The sequence below is a fragment of the Pelodiscus sinensis genome, chromosome 7 (genome assembly GCF_052426305.1).
Source record: "Pelodiscus sinensis isolate ZL-2025 chromosome 7, ASM5242630v1, whole genome shotgun sequence".
Taxonomy (NCBI): domain Eukaryota; kingdom Metazoa; phylum Chordata; order Testudines; family Trionychidae; genus Pelodiscus; species Pelodiscus sinensis.
In genome coordinates, this window is record NC_143058.1 from 73860895 (window position 1) to 73880763 (window position 19869).

Genomic DNA, 19869 nt, shown 5'->3' on the forward strand with positions numbered 1-19869 from the left:
TCCATGCTTTACAATTGAAAACATGTAATGAATGGGAGGAACTACACTAGTTCAGAATGTGAGACAGCAAGGCTGTTTTGCACTGCTTGTGCTTGATTCTACGCATTCTTACTGGTTCAGTTAGGAGAAAATCAGATCTCTGATGTAGATACTGCCAAAGAGAAACAAAACTGAATAAGACTAAACAATAAGAATTGTATTTATGTAGAAGAATGTACAATAGCTATTTACTTGGTAAAGCAAAGAAAAAAAGTCTGTCCCTGGAAAACAGGAAAAAAACACATTTTATATTACTTCACTGACCCTGCAGTTCTGGACAGAGTCTAAAGTAAATTTAGTTCAGACAGCTGGAAAGGTTTACAAAATGACATAAGTTATAAATCACTTTCAGAGAAATATCTTAAGCCTATTTTTTAAGAATGGGAAACTCTTCCCAGGCTTTTCTTCCTTGCAAGCCTTGAAAATAGCTAGTTTGAACCTCTGACTCCATCTTCTGTTCCCTTACATTCCTTTATTCTGCAACAATAAATACAAGATTACAGCTGTATATACCAAATAGTATAACAAGAAAATAATTTATAAACCTGACCCCAAAATAGTATTAGTATGTGCTCAAAAACTAAATTTTGTTCTCTAAGATGCTTTGTATGAAAACCAGACAACAGATTTAATTTTCTAATGCAGATATGATTTTCTGTCATTTGGATCACAGAAGATCCTCTGTTAATTACAGGTTGAACCTCTCTAATCCAGAAGCTTCTCGTCCAGAAACTTCCATTGTCTGGAATGATTTAATTAGCCAGATGTCCACTTTTCATGGATGTGGCCAAGTTTCCCACATTTTCATCAAGTTTGTTTACAGCCATGAGTCCTGGCTCTCAGTGTTCTGTCCTGTTATTTAGCTCTAATTTACCCCTAAATGTCCTCTAACAGCCCCGTAAGCAGTGGAAGTGTTGGTAACGCTGCTAGATAAAATTGACCTCCCTTGTTCCAGAAAATTCTGTCATTTGGAACCAGTCAGGTCCCGAGGGTGCTGGACTAGAGAGGTTCAAACTGTAGTTAAACATCTATCTGACCTGATAGGAAAAGGTGTAGAACCCTGCAAATCCGGGTACACATTGAACCCATAGATATCTGCACCAGTTGATGCAGGTGTATGAATTCCTATCTTTGCAGATCAGTTGTAGATCCACATTTTTGTATCCTTAGAGGGCTTTATCTGAGAGGCAGGGTGTGAATGTGAATGTATATATAAAGTGGAGAGTGGATCACATGTTCATTATTATTGAAGCAGATTAGATATGGATCCAAATGTTTGTATTTACAGAGGGGTCTAAAATGTGTTACGGTAGCAATTGTGTTCTGTTGATTGCTATAGTGTTCTCTTACTGGGACTTTTGTGGGTTTTGGCAACAATGATATGACTTGGAAGAAGGTAAATTACAAGAGCAAGGCAGCCACATAGCTGACTTTTGCATACATTCTGGAGTTTTAATTAGTTTTCAACTGGGTCACCTGGTTTTCTGACAGGTGAGTCATGAAAGAGAAAAAATGTTTGTGCCCTTTTTTATTTTTTCTGTTGCACAGTGCAGGCCTGAAAGACAATGATTTGTCTCTTGCTTGCTTTTCCTATAAAAAAATAGTGTTTTCCAAATTATGTTTGCTGTAGAACAATGGACAATTAGAGCACTAGTGATGTAAGAGATTGAAATCTGAGCACTTGAGAGGGGAAGAGGTTTTTAGTCAGACTATTTAAAATTCTTTGAGCCAAATCCTGGCTACACTGTAGCTGGCCTACCAGAGCGAAGGACATATGAGTTGGTTGGTGTATGTCTAAAAGAGACGTTAGCTGACTATTTTTATAAACCAGAATACGATGGTGAGCTACAGTAAACATGTAGCCATTTTTCCCCCACAGAATGCAATCGTGTCCGTTAAAGAGCTCTGTGGACTCCCGCCAATTGCCAGTCTGAAGCAGTGCATCTTGACTTTGTCCTCACGGCTCATAAACAGTGACAATACCCCTTCTGCAACTATCTATATGAAAGACGCATTCCCTTACCTGGAGCCTCTGGGGACCATGCCTGATGTGCAGAAAAAGCTTATGGCTGCATATGATCTGGTATGAGCTTTTAAAATTATATTGTTATTACTATGTTGAAATAATTTTGAAATATGGTGGTCCAATTAATGCTTTTGTTATTCTTGTGAAACATTCCTTTGAGGTTAGTGGGGCTATTCATATGCATAAAATAAGCAAGATTTGGCCCTTGATCCTGCAATAGATTTATCTTCATTCACTTACCTGCAGTTGATCATAGTGAATTATATGGCTGGAGAGAAAATTCGGCAAAGCTTAAGCTAGAGGGTATCAAGATACTGGCCTATAAGGAGCAATACTTTAGCAATGGAAAGGACTAATACAACTCGCATTATTTTTAGTGAAAGCTTAGATTTGGGGTTTTGCCCACGAAAGCTTATGATTCTATATATGTATATGTATTTAGACTTTAAGGTGCTACAGGACTACTCATTGTTTTTAAAGTTACAGCCTAACACCACTACCCCGAGACAATAATTTTGTTCTTGTGCTTTTTGTTTTAAAGTATGTTTCAAATAACACCAGAATTAACCATTCAAATTTTGTCTAGAAATTCTTCAACTAAAAAAAACTAACTAAAAGCATACAATAAAGATAGAATGAAATCAATAAAAAAAAGGATATTGGTTATTGAATCCACATATTTCCCTAAAGCCAGTGTATGTTTATGCCAGTAAAAGCAAACCCAAACTAGAAAGCTTTACTGAACTCTGATTTAACTAAGTTATGGAACGAACATGTGAGGATAGATTAAAAGATAAGGAGATTAATAGAGAAGACAGGGACAATCTTTGTTGTTGTCCAACACTTCTCAAACGAAAGGGCTGATATTTATATAAAACTGAAAAGAAAGGGAGGCTTTCTCAGAACACCATGTAAAATATTTTGTGCATGTTTTTAATAAAAGATATGCTAAACATCTGCCTTTATAAGTTTTTAATGGAGAAGACTTCAAATCTTAGGAACTGATTCTGGAGACACTTGCTCTATTCATTTACTCACCTGAGTAGTCTATTAACCTCGAAGGACTACTCTAGTCTTTATTCAGCTGGTGCCTTGTATGCTATACACAAAAAATAGGTTCATATTAACACTGAGTTATCTATTAAATACCTTCATGTTGCACATCTCTTGTGTTTGATGTGTATTTCTTATTGCTTTAATGGTAGAACTGTCAAAGTTCAGCTTTAAATATATATTGACACATATAGAGAGCCTTGAAATCTGAGAATTGACATATGTATAATTGCACCCACTTCAAAATCTAAAGTAAAATGATCAGATACCTAACAATTTGCATATCTTTTTTCCATAGTTTTTTAGGAAGAGGCTTTTCCGAAATTTCGCCCGTCTACACTGGGGCCAAATTCTGGAAAAGCCTCCCCTTAGGAAGAGCCCCTCATTCTCGTGGGAGGAGGAAGACAGGGCTTCCGAAAGAGCGCATCTGCTCTTCCACACAGGAAAAAAAGCAGAAGAGTAGACGTGTTCCCGTGATGCGGCAGAGTTTTTATCCTGGAAAAACCCCACAGTGTAGACATAGCCAGAGAGAGAGCGAGACCATTTTTTCCCTTAAGACATCATGAATTTGAAATTTAAAAAAAGGTACTATGAAAATGAATTTCTGATTTAAAAAGTGTTACAAGTGTTGTATTTTTTTCTGTGGGGAAACCTGCCATCTGAACATATATATATTTTTTTCATGGAAATGGTAAACTCTGTCAGTGTGTTTAACAGGGCATAGATAGCTCAACTGTTCCACAGGAATGGAGATGCAGATGCTTTGAGACCTGTAGCAATGATCTTGAAAACAATTAGCTGTCTGTTATACTGGATTGTTCTTTTGTCAATAGACATGCTAGATCAAGATCATTTTGTGAGGTTTGTTTGCTTTTTCCTCGACAATTAATATTTTTTAAAATGATTATAGAGCCTTGAAAAATAGTTATAGTTCTAGAAACAAAGCACATGAGATGTTTCAAATTATGTCCCCTGGAAGAATTTCATTGTTTGTTTCATTTTAAAAATGTGGTCTTCGCTGAAGTAGTTTTAGTTGTCAACCTTCCCTTTAATTCTACATTTTATGAAGAAAAGGAATCCTCTGAAGAATCATGGTGTGTAAGAGAGCTACAAAGTAGAAAATGGAATGGAATCGACTGAAAAGCAAGAAATTTAGGTTCAATGTTAAAAGAAAAGATAATCAATTTTGAAAATATATGAAAATTATGGGGCATAATTTTCCCAGTCCACTCATAGATTTGGTTATTTCCAGTTTGGCCCAATCTGTTGTTATCATTGTTATCAAGCTCCTGATTTCACGCAGTGGATCCTGCGCTTCTGGGTATGGGTAGGTTGAAAATGATCTCTTCCTGTCTGGGAAAAATAGCAACTCTTTGTCTAATTGCTTACCTCAGTGTCTCTCAGTCTAACCCCTTTATTTCAGGGGCAAGCCATTGTCTTATTTAGCTTATGTCATCATCGGCATAGATGGGGATAAAGAGAGTGAAAATAATCTCGTAGGGTATGTCTACACTACCACCCTAGTTCGAACTAGGGTGGTTAATGTAGGCAACCGAAGTTGCAAATGAAGCCCGGGATTTGAATTTCCCGGGCTTCATTTGCATCTTGCCGGGCGCCGCCATTTTTAAAACCCCGCTAGTTCGGACTCCGTGCCTGCGGCTACATGCGGCACGGACTAGGTAGTTCGGATTAGGCTTCCTATTCCGAACTACCGTTACTCCTTGTGGATGAGGTGAGAGTGGATGATGCAGCTGTGCCTATTTTGAAATAACTGGCTTCCAGAGCTTTTCAAAACTGCCCTGGTAGCCACTCTGTCCACATCCCTCAAAACTATAGTTTCTTTTCCCCTGCAGCCCTTAAAGATGTAGGCAGAGGGGAAAGTGCTTGTGGCACAACACAGGCCCTGATCACATTGTGCCACACAGCAGGACCCCGCACTGCTCTTCCCTGCTGCAGTGAATCACCCCAGCGCTCCTACTGAGTTCCCCATGGCTGCAAGCATGATGGCTGACAGCCATCTCTGAAGCCTCTGGCAAGGGAGCTGAAGAGGACACCTTCGTGGATCCTGGATCTCATAGAGGTCTGGGGAGAGGAGGCTAACCTCCAGCATCTCTACACCAGGTGCAGGAACACTGAAGTGTATGGCCAGATGGCCTCAAGCCTGGCCCAGAAGGGCCGCAGGTGCACATGAAAATTAAAGAACTGAGGCAGGCCTATACCAAGGCCAGTGAATGAAGTTCCTGCTTCCGAGTGGCACCCCAGACCTGCTGCTATTAAGAACAGGTAGATCCTATCCTGTTCCCTTCCCTCCCTCATCATCGACTCTGGCCTAGAAATGCTCATCATCAGCCTTCAGGGGGTATGGGCTGTGAAGGAGGAGGATGACGACAGGGAGGAGGCCAGCCAGGACATGATGCCTGCCAGCCAGGAGGCCATAATCTCCGTGGAGCCTGGTACCTGCCTTCGAGGATGTCTCCCAGGGTTCGGATGAAGCTGGAGAAGGCACATCAGGTGAGTCCTCTACCTTTCCCCATCTACATGTGGGGGGAGGTGGCAGGATGCAAGGGGCTGCACTCCCCTCACTTGGCCTTCTCGGCCTGGGGCTTGCACAACAGCCGGTGCACACGTGTGCACATGGACCACCAGTCTACAGCAAACAGCCCCATGAGGCTGCCACTCAGGAACCTGTCACTTTTTCTCGCAAGGTTGCTGGAGAGGCCTGCTTGACTGCAGACTGTGATGGGAGACCTTCTCACCACAAACTACCACGAAGGAGGCACACACTGTCGGGGCAGCATCCACTCCTGGTCAAACACGGCAAGGCAGAGGACACTGAGCCCCTGCATGGGAACATACCCAGAGGAAGGAAGTGGAGAGCCCCCAGTAACATTGTCTCCAGCAAGCAGCATCTGCCACTCACACACACCTCCTCCGACACCCTATCCCCATCTCTCCCAGCGGGCGGGTATAGAAGCTCTCTCTGCAGGATGCCACCAGTGCCAGATCCAACGTGTACATGGCACAGAGGAAAAGCGAGCTGCCCTGTCCCCCTCTTCCCTTCTGCCCGCAGGCTCCTGGCCTGGGCTGCACCTTCTTATGCCTGCTTGTCCTCGGGACATGGGGGTATCAGGGTTCCCCTAGGACGTCAGTGCCCCTGCAGGACAGTGCTTGCTGTCTAAGCACTTTGCTGTCATCTGAACCGAGACCTTTCGGTGTCGGCTCAGAGTAGAGGGCCAGGCTTCATGCACACTGTCTCCTGGGATGACTGCCCTTTGCACTTTTGTTCACAGCTGGGTCAGTTGCGAGTGGGGCATGTCCAACACCTCTCACGTCATCCTCCCAACTCCATGAGAGCTGCCAGCACAGATGAACCTCTGAGGACCTGGAGTGGAAACACATTGAGTGCCTGCATACCCTCCAGTGGTGTCTTGAGTGGAAGCAGCAGGGGTGAGACGCAGACTTGGAGGAGTGCTATGCTGACTGGGAGCTGCTGCCTGCCATCTGGCAGCAGTTATCCTAGCGGCACGAGAGCATATGCGCGCTCCTGCCACTGTCGAGTGCCAGCAGCTCCCCACCCCCCGCTCCTTCCCAAGTCCCCCTTGTACCTGCCCCTGCCCCTCTGGCTTCTCCCCCAGCCCACCTCCATGGGGCTGCTGAGAGCCATGCACACGAGGCTGTGGAACTTCTCAAGCAGCCAAGGCCTCTCAACACACCCAAGGTAGGTACCAGACCCATCCCTGAGTTCCACCTCCCCCTCCTCCCAGGATCGTTCATCAGTCCTTCCCCAATTATATATTCCCCAAATACAAATAACAAAGAGTTAATTGTTTCAAACCAAAAAGTCTGGTTTATTTGGTCTGCAGGGGAGGGGAGAGGAGGGTAAAAGAGGGGTGAAGGAGGAAAGGCGGAGAGGCGCTGGGCCCCTTGTGGAGAGGCTCAAGGGAGAGTGTTACAGCTGGCTTGTCTGAAACTCTTTCTCAAGGTCTCCGGATGTGCACAGCCCCCTGATAGCCTGACGGATGGCAGTGGTGTGCGGCTGCTCAAAGGCCCTGGCGAACCGCTCAGCCTCTGCACCATTGAAAAGTACCCCTTCTGGTTGATGTAATCAGAGGCATGTTGGTTGGGGGCCCAGATGGGGATGTGGGTGCCATCAATGCTCCTCTCCCCCTACTGATGGGGAAGCCCATGGTGGCAAAGCCAGATACGATGGGGGTTCACGGCGCCCAGGATGATGACCATGCATAGCAGGTGTTGATGGGCTTTACCACCTGTAGAAGGATACAAACAGAGAATCACAGGGTTGCCAGAGCCCTTGGGAGTTCCCTGAGCCCAACCCCCTTCCCACACCAGGAGCAGCCCCCAACTTACCCCATCCCTGGCAGCACTTTGTGAAGGCAGGACTGGAAAATCTCCAGGGAGGGAGAGTCTACCCCCCATTTCCCCAGGGAATTTATTCCAGGAGTTCACCATCCTCTTAGGACAATACTGAGAGAGTCAAACCTGCATGAGCAGGCCCCAATGGTTGATCTTCCTATGTGAACTGGTGCCCCACAGAGCAGTTAGCTGCCCATACTGGTGAGCTTCCAAATAGTGATGGCAACCCACTACTGGAGGGGGATGGCAGATTGCATGTGGGTGTCCTGTCACCTGAGGGCAGGGGATGATGAAGATATTGAACAGTACGGGTCCCAAAACAGACCCTTGCGGAACTCCACTTGTTATCCCTTTCCAGCAGGATTTAGCACCGTTAACAACAACTCTCTGACTACGGTTATCCAGCCAATTATGCACCCACCTTATCGTGGCCCTATCTAAGTTATATTTGCCTAGTTTATCAATAAGAATATCATGCGAGACCGTATCAAATGCCTTACTAAAGTCTAGGTATATGGCATCCACCGCTTCTCCCTTATCCACAAGGCTCTTGTTACAAGACGCAAAAGAAAGCTGCAAGGGCGGTGACGCACCCATCCTGAGCAGGTTGATTCAAGTGCCTGGAGGAGGTATTGGAGATGTAAATCACTGGGGCTGTGCTGTGTGTGTGTGTGTGTGTGTGTGTGTGTGTGTGTGTGTGTGTGTGTGTGTGTGTGTGTGTGAAAGAGAAAGAGACAGTGAGACTCCCTCTCACTATTGCAGCATGCTTGGCATGGAGGCGTGGGGTTTAGATGTAGCCACTTGCCTTCTAAGGGTGCATCTACACTGCACGTGGAGCTTGAAATAAGCTATGCAATTTGAGCTATGAAAATTGTGTAGCTTATTTTGAGTTAATTTTGAAGTAGAGCGCTATTCTGAAACGTCCCTTACTCCTCATGAAACAAGGTTTACAGGGCCATCAGAAGAGCAAGCTTGCTATATTTCAAAATAACAGGCTTGCTCAAAAGATGTGGAATAGCTATTTTGAGATACTTCCAGTATCCCGAAATACTCTGCAGTGTAGACGTTGTCTTAGTGAATTGTTCCTATTCTCTTTGTGAATTCCCCCAAGTTTAGACAATAAACCAATAACCCTTGGCTTATCAGTTAATCTTGTTGGCTAGTCACATTTCCCCCCTCTCCCCTTGCTGCCTCTGTATCAGGCTTGCAGTAGTGATGTGGAGCAGCCTTTGTTTTCAGGAAGCTCGGACCCCCCATAGACAGGGTCTGCTGCCACCCTGCGGTGCTGTCTATATGAGAGGCAGCAGTGCGGGGTGGCAGGCAGCTGGTCTGCGCAGGAAGCTTGTTTTTAAACTGGTTCCCCCTGCAGACCAGCTCCTACCTGGCACCATATGCTGCTGCCTCTGATAGACAGCAGTGCAGGGTGGCAAAGGGCTCCCTGGGAATGGGGCTGGAGTGCACTGGTTGCTGGCCCCCGCCCCTGGGGACTGTAGAATAGTCGAGTACCTGATAAGAATTCTTTCATTTACTCAACTATTCTGTTACCTGTTTACTCGATTAGTAAACTAGTCGATATTTAACATCCTTAATCCGTGCTGATCTGTACTTCAAGGCCCAGTTCACTCCCAAGTCCAATATTTCTCATAGGCATGGCAATTCTGAGTACTGCATCTGCGCCCCCCATCTCTTAACTCAGGGTATGTCTACAATGCCTCGTGGGATGAGGTTTACCAGGGAAGTCGACAAATGCCTTTGATGTCAACCGTGGAGCACCCAAACTACAGCGCTGTGCCACCAAACAGCTGATCGGCACAGCGCGGCAGCCATTTTAATTTAAATGAAGCAGCGATTATTTAAATCGCCGCTTCATTTGGGTATGTCTAGTAAACTAATCTACATGGCTCTGGCGACTGAGCCATGTAGTCTAGACAAACTCTTAGTCACCGGGTACTGGCCAGCACTCCTGTCCATCGCGTTCTCCTAAATGCTGTCAGCGTTCTTGATAGGCATTCTTAATACCAAAGAGTGTTGTGTGTATTTGCAACATATAGACAACTGAATGTGCTGTACATTGTAATAGTATGGGTATTGTACATAGCAAATATCGCTCAGCTAGCCCTGCCAGTTATTTACCTAGCTGTTTCTTGTCTTAAATGTCTGCAAAAAATGCCTTTCTTTTTCCGTCATTGCAACTGGATGTTCCCTTCCATGCAGATTGCTTGTTACTTTGCTCCCAACTGGAAATGCTTTTGAAAGGGGTGGGAGGAGGAGGGTTGTAAAAAGAAGGGGCCAACGCTCCAAGACACCTGCTTCCTTCGCTGCCTACCCATCACATTCACTGCACCTAAAGCAACAGAGGAGAAAGCACTGGACTTCAGAGGGGTGGTCATGAGTTCCTGGGTTTGGTCAGCAAAACTGCTGAAAGCATGTGGTGAGAAACTGCTTGAATCTGATATAGTTTGATAAGTTAGGTGTTACTAAGCAGCTTCTCTTTATTTTCCTTGTAATCTTTTCTGACTTTTATCCTTCATTACTTGTACTCACTTAAAACTGTCTCTTTATAGTTAACAAACTTGTTTTACGGTTTTATCTAAGTCATTGTGTTCAGATGCAAGTGTCCAAGCAAGTCCTTTTGTGGTGCCACATTATGGGTGTGTCTAGACTACAGGGCTTTGTCGACAAAAGTGGACTTTTGTCGACAAAACTATACCTGCGTCCACACTGCCTTTGAGTTAGGTCGACATAACGTCGACAAAACTCAGCAGTTTTGTCGACGTATGTAAACCTCATTCTACGAGGAATAACGCCTTTTGTCGACAGAGTTCTGTTGATAGAAGGCATTATTGCATCTACACTGTCCTTTGCGTCCACACTGTTATGTCGACAAAGCGGCTTGCTTTGTCGACAGAACTGGATGTAGTCTAGACGCTCTTTGTCGACGGAAGCTTTGTCGACAGTATCTGTCGACAAAACTTCTGTCGACAAAACCCTGTAGTCTAGACGTACCCATCGTGTATATTAGTCCCTTACAGGAATAACAGACTCAAGAGAGCTGTAGTGCGTCGGAGAGGGCCAGACGTACAGGACATATGTTTCTGGGTGAAAATCTAAGACTAGCATTGTTCTGGGGTTACCCTCCAGTATAAGCAAGGCTGGTGAGAGCCCAAATGTAACTGACAGGCCTCAGTCAAGCACAGAAGCTAATGCTGTGGATTTCTTGCATGATGGAAGGCTGTTTGTGAACAGCTCAGATAGGAGGCACATTTGAATAAATGTTAGGCACTAATGGTTAACAGGGCAGCGGTGACACTGTTGCTTGTTAGTCTGTAATGTATGTCACAAGAAATTTTTTATTAAAAAAAATCAAACATAATACGTTTTAAAGTGGTCCATTCATGTAAATATCCTGATGGATTATACTTTGTTTTTCAGAAAATATAATCACTGTTGAAAAGAAACATCACTTTATTTAATTTATGTATTTATTTGTTTATTCCTTCTGTACCACTGCTTTGAGAAGTCTCAGAGAGATAGCCGTATTAATCTATAACTTTAAAAAATGAGTAGTCCTGTAGCACTATAGAGATTAACACATATCTATATATCTGTATCTATACATAATATCATGAGTTTTTGTGGGCAAAACCCAGGAAGTAACTACTGCCTCCTACCAAGTGTATTGGGGAAGCACTTAAATCTAAATTGCCTTGTCATGTTTGTTCCACTGGGACAAAGGCTGCTTAATTTTACATGAAAATTACAGACCGGATTGCAAACGCTAGCAGGCTTGATTCTACTATGCAATCCTGTTTTCATTGTTTTATCCTTGTGTTGATAGCTGCACGATTCAACTGTCACCTGGGGACTGCTCTATGTGGTATTTCAGGAAAGGAAAGTTGACCTTTCCTTGTGGCTTTCCCCGTGAAAACAGTAGTAATTGTTATTTGATATCCATGTTGGATAGTCTTAGCTTTACTCTACTATAAACTCCTAGGAAGAGGTGCAGTCTGTGAAAGGAGATGATCAATTTTCATAGTTTACATAATTTAATATTGAAATTTAAGGTTTGCGGGACACTCATATCAATGTAATTTTCTGAGGCTTCATTTGCTTCTTAGATGTATGCACGTAGAGAATACTGAGCCACATGAAGGCCTAGTTAGGCCTAAATAAGTATAGAGATCAGAGCACACAACCATGCATCAAGAAATCTGGACTTCTTAGCCTATCTCTGACACTGACTTTTTTTGCCTTGATTGGGTCACTCAGCCTCTATGTTGATGTTTCCCCATTTTAAATTGGGCATATCAGTACTTAATCTAAATTCTGCCTCATAGGGCTTTGGTGAGAGTTAGTAAGGGCACATCTACACAGCAGGGCTAAAGCCAAAATAAGCAACACAATTTGAGCTACGTCAATTGCATAGCTTAAGTCGAAATAGCTAATTTTGGCCTTTGGCGCTGTCTACACAGCAGGAATTCCGAGGTAGAGCACTATTCCTCCGACTTCCCTTACTCCTCATACAATGAGGGTTATGTAGTCAGAGTAAGAAGTCCTCCAGCTTGACAATATTTCAACATTATGTCGAAATAATTGCCCGTTGTGTAGACACGGACTATGTTATTTCGGAATAACGCTGCTATGTAGACATAGCCTAAGAGTTGGAGGACAGGTCAGTCATTTGTAAAGCAGCGTGTTGGCAATCCTGTGAGATACTGAGCATCCTCCACCTCATGTGTTGAAATCAGTTGGGGCTAAGGGCACTCTAAACCTTACTGAGGGTGTGTCTAGACTACATGCCTCCTTCGACGGAGGCATGTAGATTAGCGAGATCGGAAGAGGGAAATGAAGCCGCGATTAAAATAATCGCGGCTTCATTTAAATTTAAATGGCTGCCCCGATCTGCCGATCAGCTGTTTGTCGGCAGATCGGGGGAGTCTGGACGCGATGCCCCGACAAAGAAGCCTTTCTTCATCGACACAGGTAAGCCTGGTTTCACGAGGCTTACCTGTGTCGATGAAGAAAGGCTTCTTTGTCGGGGCATCGCGTCCAGACTGCCCCGATCTGCCGACAAACAGCTGATCGGCAGATCGGGGCAGCCATTTAAATTTAAATGAAGCCGCGATTATTTTAATCGCGGCTTCATTTCCCTCTTCCGATCTGGCTAATCTACATGCCTCCGTCGAAGGAGGCATGTAGTCTAGACACACCCTGAATGAGGGCTATATAAGTGCTGAGTATTATTGGTGATTTCCTATCAGGTTTCTTTGCCATACATGAAAATACTTGAAAATCTTTTGTATCTTGTACCAGTGGTAAGTTATTTGAAAGACTTTTGCTCTCTCCATTGTTGAAACCACATTCTGCTGCCAGCTATGAATCCCAGAAATGCAAGATTACTGTGTGCAATGGTATGGAAAAGCCAGAGAGTTGGTAGAAATTATCCTTTTTTCCCAGATGAAAAGAGAAAAAGAGAAGGGAAAAAAATCAACATAGTACATGAACAAGCAAGTAATATAGAATGAAAGGCATTGGATACTATTGCATCTAGTTTCAATCCAGTAGGCATCTTTTATCAAAAAATAATAATTGTACTCAGTGTGAATTCATGAAGCTTTCTTTTTCTATATGAATATGGGTATGTCTACACTACAGCGTTCATTTGAGTTAACTTAATTTGAAATAGTTAATTCGAATTAACGTATATACACAGAAAATGCATTTTGAAATAACATTTTGCTATTTCGAAATAGCACGTCCACACTGAGTGGACTCTGAATCGGAGTTAAGGCTGGCCGGAACCAGTTCTGGCAGGGCACCAGGTCAGGACTTCCTGTGTGGGGCTGCTGCCTGCGGCTATCTGAGGTCCATGCTTAAAAGGGTCCCTACCCCCCATCCTGGACAGCAGGTTCTCAGGTGTCTCTTCTTGTCTACCTTGATGAGGGACAGCAAAGCATTTGTGTCTTGGAGTGTTCTGGTTGCCCTCACTTGGGACACTCTACCACTCTGCAACATGGAGACAGAGCTGCCCCTGGACACTCTGGTGCGTCTTGTGGACGCGTTGCCATCAGCCTGGCTGCACTTTCTGCAGGCTGCCATCCGGGAGGTCCATTGGGGGGCTGTCAGTATCCAGGGGGCCCTGCAGGAGAGCTTCCGCCCCGAAGAGCACTAACAGTCTCCCCGGTTTACCCCACTGGGGGCTCGTGCCTCATTCCTCCCTCACGTCCTTCCGCTTACCCCTTGCTAGCCTTCCTTTCTAATGTCAAATAAAATACACGTATTTTCAAAAATATAAATTCTTTATTTAACACAACTGGGTGGGGGAGGATGAACCTCTGGGGAGACTGGGGAAAGGAGGTGGGAGAAGGCAGGAGAGAGGGTGGGAGAAGAGAGGGGGAAAACTGGGAGGAGGGAGCTGGAAGGGGGAAGCAAGGGGAAGAAGGGGGAGGGGAAGCTCAGGGTTCAGGGGTGGGAGTCTTGCCAGGCCACATGTCTTCCAGCACTGTGCGTGCGGGGGCCTCGGCGTCCCTGGGGGGATGGGGAGGCGGGTGTGGAGGTTGAGGTGTGGTGTGTGGAAATTGAGGAGGGAGAGGTGAGAGCAGGAGAAGGAGTGGGAGGAGGAACAGTAGCTGGGGGGGGGGCAGCAGGCATGGGAGCAGCACACACTGCACCATGGTCTGCAGATGGGCACAGATGGCATGACCTTGGCAAGCAGCTCCTGCTGGAACTCCCGTTCTTCCTGCGCCTGCTGCTCTATGATGCGGGTCTGGGCTTGCAGGGCCGCCAGGTGCTGGTCATGGTACCCCTGCAGTGTTGCGGTGGTCCTGTGGAGCCCTCAGCTGTGGGAGCATGTCCCGGGCGGGGTGGTGCGGCCTGCACGTGCAGCTGGTGCGGCTGTGGAGAAAGAAGAGAAGTGGTCAGTTCTCCCAGAGAACACAGTTGGTGAATCCCAGCTCCCCCTCTGCAAGGTGAGGATGACCATGCCCTGCACCGTCAGAGCCGTTGTGCTGGCACAGAGGCCATGTTTGGAATGTTGGGCTAATCTTGGGAGTGGGAGGTGCCCCGAGACCGCACCCATGCCCCTGTGCGGTGTATAGTGCGGCTGAGGTGGGGGGAGATGTCCCCTGCCTCTGTGTAGAGGGGGTGTGTGAAGGGAGGGCGTTCTACTGTGTCCCACCTCGAGGTCAAGAGTGCGTCAGGTCTCTTCACACACATGTGTGCCTATCAGGCTATGGCCCTGGGTGTCACACAGCTGGAGCCACCTGCCCAAGGGTGGCATGGCACGTGCTCGCACATGCACAGGTTGCTGCGTGATACGTGGTAGGCAAGGGCCACGCGCGCAGTCCCTGGTCTCCCTCCCCACCGCACCCTCAGGGTAGGGACGGTGATGGCACTTACCTGGTGTGGCTTCTCCGGACGACCTTGCTGACTCCAGTGCTGGGACATCTTGGGGGTCCTGCCGGCCTGGCACCCTCCACGATGACCCCTCTGCCACGCCCAGGTCAGGGCCCTCCAGTCCTAGCTCGCTGCTCCACAGGGTGGTGTGGACTGTCCCGCCCCCCAGGATGCAGTCAAGGGCGGGGAAGTTGTGGCAGGTGTCAGCCCTTGCTGCAGCACTGCCCCTGGTGGCCCTGACCTACGCCTGTCGCATGCCTTCTGCAGCTCCTTGACTTTGAGGTGCACCTGCTCTTGGGTGCTCCTGTGGCCCTTTTTGGCCGTGGTGGCCGCTATGCGGCCGTAGACAGCCACGTTCCTCCACCTAGTGCAGAGATCACGGACATTGGGGGCCTGCTCCCAAACCTCAAGGAGGTCCACGATCTCCACACTAGTCCATGAGGGCGTGCGCCGTCTATGGCCCCTGGGTGCTGGGGGACTGGGCGGGGGATGGCTCGCTGCCACTGGATGATGGCATTGTGCGGCCACTGGGTGAGGGGCTGTGGCTGCTGGCAGGCCTGGCTCTGGCATATGGTGTGTGGCCAGAGTCTACCCCTTTAAGGGCTCCAGGCCTGGGGAGAGGAGAAGAGTTTTCCTGGTTGTGCCCAGAGTGGCCACCAGGGCTCCCTGGGAAGGGCTGGAGGCCCCCTTTTGAATTAAGTGTCTATACAGCATTTAATTCGAAATAGCTATTTCGAATTTGGCATTACTCCTCATAGAATGAGGTTTACCAAATTCGAAATAAGCGCTCCACTATTTCGAATTAAATTTGAAATAGCGGTTTGCATGTATAAATGCAAATAACGGCTGTTATTTCAAATTAACTTTGCAGTGTAGACATACCCTCAGGGAGTAATGCATTGTTTCCTTGTTGGTTCGTGTCTGTCAAAGCAGAGATATATTGAATTAGACATCTCTATGCAAATACATCACAACGCAATGCAAACAATTGGGACTTGCGCATCCTGGATTTAGGCACAGCACATTATAGTTAGGAGTTAGTTGTTAAGTTTGGGGCCACCATGATTTTAATTCAGACCAACTGCTAACTGAAACATTAACAAATAATACATTACTTATATCTTTTAAATAATTTTAAACATTCTTCTGTTGCTGAAATGAGCTATATTGTATTTCAACATCTTTGGGGTCAAAATCGTCTCACTGTCAAAGATGAATTTGGTGCAAGCGTCCCTTTTGGCAAAATCTAGCTGTGCATGTATCTGGCCTATGTAAATGTGGATTCTTATTGTTTCTCGTGTTCTCTTTCTCAAGTGCTTCCTACTGTTGGTTACACCCACTCGTTGTGTCTTCTCTTACATTAGATTATAAACCGCTCAGGGCAAGGACTGTCATACTTTGTGTTTGTACATTGCCTACCACAACTGGTCACCCTCCTGATATAAGCTTTTAGGCGAGACTGGAGTACGAATTATTATTATTTTTTTTTGTTATTTCTAAAAGAAACTTAACTCTGCAATTTCCCCAGCCTTTTTGTCTCTTGCTTTTGGGATACATATTAAATTTTATGATATATTTAGTCTTATTCAGCATATTATTAATTCTAAAGGAGCGTAAGGCCAATTGTTTTTCATATTTGAAATAATTAAATATTTTTAATATACAAGTAATATTCTCTCAGCTCTAGAGAGTGCTTGGTTTCATGTTGACCACAGGCTTCATTTGACAAAACAACTTCCTTAAATCATACTTGTGAATTACCCCCATATACTGGGTTGTATACTTAATGGTCTGTGCAGCTCTAAAAGGCATGGAATGCTCAGATGCTTCATGTATACTGTGAAAGTGAGATTTTGTGCTGCATGGGATAGTGTAGAATGAGAGGAACAGGGAAGGTTTGGTCATTCATTCTCTCTGTAAAGTCCCGATTCTTTGTCTGCTGACCTCAGGAGAGAGGTTCTCACTGATGTCAGGAAGGCATTTAAGTCTATGTATAAGTTTAAGACTTGAGTAGTCCACATAACTGATGTCAGGACATACATGCTTTTGTATTTCACAGTTGAGCACAGGAATTTTTAAAAAAAGCATTCGCAGCATTTTTAGTTTGCGTGTCATAATTTATGTAACAGGAGGAAGTAAAACTATGAAATTATCAGCTTGTTTCTAATCTCATTTATATCATCTTTATATTGTTTTAACTCCATTGGCTTCAGTGGCATTACTTCTGATTTATACAAGAAAGAGAAGAATTATAATCAAGCATATGTATTTTATCTTTCTACATGTTCTTCCTTCCTGTAACAGAGATACATCTCACAATTTTTCAAAAGTTAGTTTTAAAACAACTCTATTGCTTTACTGGGCTTTTGTAACTTTTTGGAAAGTTTGCAAGCATGAAAGAAGAAATGCAGTTTCATTGAAGATGGCAAGAAGTAAAGCTTAGAGCATTTGCTACATGACTGATGGAAGTTGGTTTAAATATTTAACTCTTACCATCCAGATCCAGGAAGGAGCTTAAACATGTATAACTTTAAACGTATGAGTAGGTCCACTGACGTAAATTATTTTTATCTCTTAAATCTTTTTGACGCTTGAGTACTATGTATCAGAGGGGTAGCCGTGTTTTTGAGTACTATGGTTGAGCCTGAGCAGTGGACTTTATCCTCAAAATTCCTCCAAAGAAAGACACAAACAGTGAGTGTATGTGGACTACTCAAGTCTTAAAGTTATACATAGGTTTGAATTCCTTCCTGACTCAGGGCTTTTATGGGGTAAAGAAATGTTTTTTGCTATGTATTTATTCTGAAAGGCCATAATTCTAATTCTTTGATTTCATGCAAATAAAAAAAACCCTCGCACTACAATTGACAGGTACTTTTTTTCCTCCCTCTCCCTTCTTATTGTGAGGGTTCCCTTTTTTTCCCTCTCCAGTCAAGCTCATCTCATCTGAAAAAGTGAGTTTTGTTTCTAATAAACACAGAAAGGCTTCATTTTCAAATGCAGTCATGGATTTAAGGTAGTGGTTGCTATCTTGGTTCTCTGTTGTCACTACTTGTGTTTCCTTTATGTTGCTCTAAATTATGTCTAACTGATGTAAAACAGCTGTTCTGTGACAAACATTTCTTGAGCAACTGTCATTTACCTTGACTCAGAACTGGAGATCTGATATGAATGACTGATACAATCTTCTTAGTCTTACTTACAGAGAAGAGCTCTTTTGAAATTGTACCTTCTTAATACTTGTCTGAGAGCTAGATGTTTAACTAAAGCCTGGTAATAGCAACCTGGTTTTCATTTGTTTTCTGACAGATGATACAGGAGAGCAGGTTTCTTATTGAGACAGCAGACACCATTCATGACAAGATTGTTCAGTGTCAGAAAGCAGGTAACCTTGTATTCTCTGTACACATTGTAACTCTGTACCTTGTTGTAACTCCATACACATTTTTAAAGTGGCGGAAACAGCGTGCCATAATTTTTCTTAGAGCAGCATTCACAAGGGGAGAAGCATCGTTGGCTTTTAGATTAAATGCTCATTTTAATTAGTCTTTAACTGGAAGATTATATATGCTGAAAAATATTTTTGACAATGATAGGTTGGAGTCCCTATGTTAGAAAAAATTCTTCAATTTGCTCCCAAAACAAATCTTTCTTCAATTATTTTAGTAGCTCTAAAGTTAAAGTTACTAAAATGAAATGAGAAAAATTAATTAAAAGGGATTAACAAAGTGTTGCACCCAGTAACTTTATTAAGACTGTCTGACAGGTACTGAGCACTACAGTCATAATATAGTAAGGTACTTAAGGACATAATCCAGGCCAGAGGATTCAACACCTAAACTTTTAGGCGTGCCTGTATTAGAAAGTTGTGCTAGTGTAACTAGATAGGTTTAAAACCTACCTAGTTATATAAGTACAAATTCCTAATGTAGACACTTAAATCAGATTCAAATTTGCTTAAATTGGTTTATCTTAATATGTTACACTATTGTATTATGGTAAACTAATTGAAGTAAATAAACTAATTGAAGTAAATCTTATGTGTGTCTACATTAGAGCTTGTCAATGGTGTAGGTAGATACATTTTAAATGAATTTAGTTTACCATTCCAACTTTTCTGATATGAATAAAGCCTTACAAACACTGACTACAGAATGTAGTTTTTACTTTTGGTTGGAGTTTCATTAATAGTCTTAAATGAAACTACTGCAGTAAACAATCCTTTGTAAATTATTGCAAAAAGAGGCCTGTGGATTGGTAAACTGAGGCTGGAGCCATGTGTGTCTTTCACACACTCCTTAAATAAACAATACAATTAGTTCCCTGTAATACATTCCTTTAATTCCTCCATCTTTAAGAGAGAAAAAGTTTACAGAATGGTTTAACAATAATATTCCACTGATTTTTTTTTTTAAACCTAGTATCAGAGCAGGGAGGAAATTGGCTTTTGCTTTTTATCCCTTGCATGAAATCCCGACTACTCTTTCCAGGCCTCGCCATATCACTCTTCAGTACTTTTGTGGTTAGTCACCAGAAAGAAGGCTCAGCGTTGCCAGCCATGTTCGGCATGTAGCCTATTTCAGTCATTTAGACCCACCAGTGAAACTTCTTTTTTTAAATGTGTCCCTAACAAGTGTTAATTTTCATTAACAACTTCGCAACCATATACATTTAATTATTTCCATAGAACATAAAGAAAATCCTCTCCCCGATATGAATTTTACAAATTGTGGCTTCGGTCCTATGGTCATGAAATTTGTTTAAATATATACTTTAGACAAAATCACTTAACTCGGGCTTTCAAGCAGAGACAAATAGAATAAAGAAGACAGAAGAAAATAATGATTGAATATTTTCCGTAACATAGAAATATACACAGAATAAAATCCTCAACAGCAAAGTCACAGGTGTGAATTGATGCTCTCTCACAGTGATATAGATCTGGAGTAACTCTATAGACCATTACTTACTATTTCTATAAA

The 19869-nt window shown here is 43.8% G+C and overlaps 1 protein-coding gene across 8 annotated transcripts in view; it reads left to right on the forward strand.

Annotated features, from left to right (window-relative positions):
- PLCL1 (phospholipase C like 1 (inactive)) overlaps nucleotides 1-19869 on the forward strand; it is a 319441-nt gene that overhangs the window by 251787 nt on the left and 47785 nt on the right. For 6 of the 8 annotated variants that reach the window (XM_075934258.2, XM_006117924.5, XM_075934260.2 and 3 more), the window contains 2 exons: nucleotides 1919-2122; nucleotides 18197-18272. In XM_075934258.2, coding sequence (XP_075790373.2) covers nucleotides 1919-2122; nucleotides 18197-18272 — 280 coding nt within the window. The remainder of the gene's footprint in view (nucleotides 1-1918; nucleotides 2123-18196; nucleotides 18273-19869) is intronic. The other 2 variants (XR_331663.5, XR_012905400.2) reach the window with 1 other exon arrangement.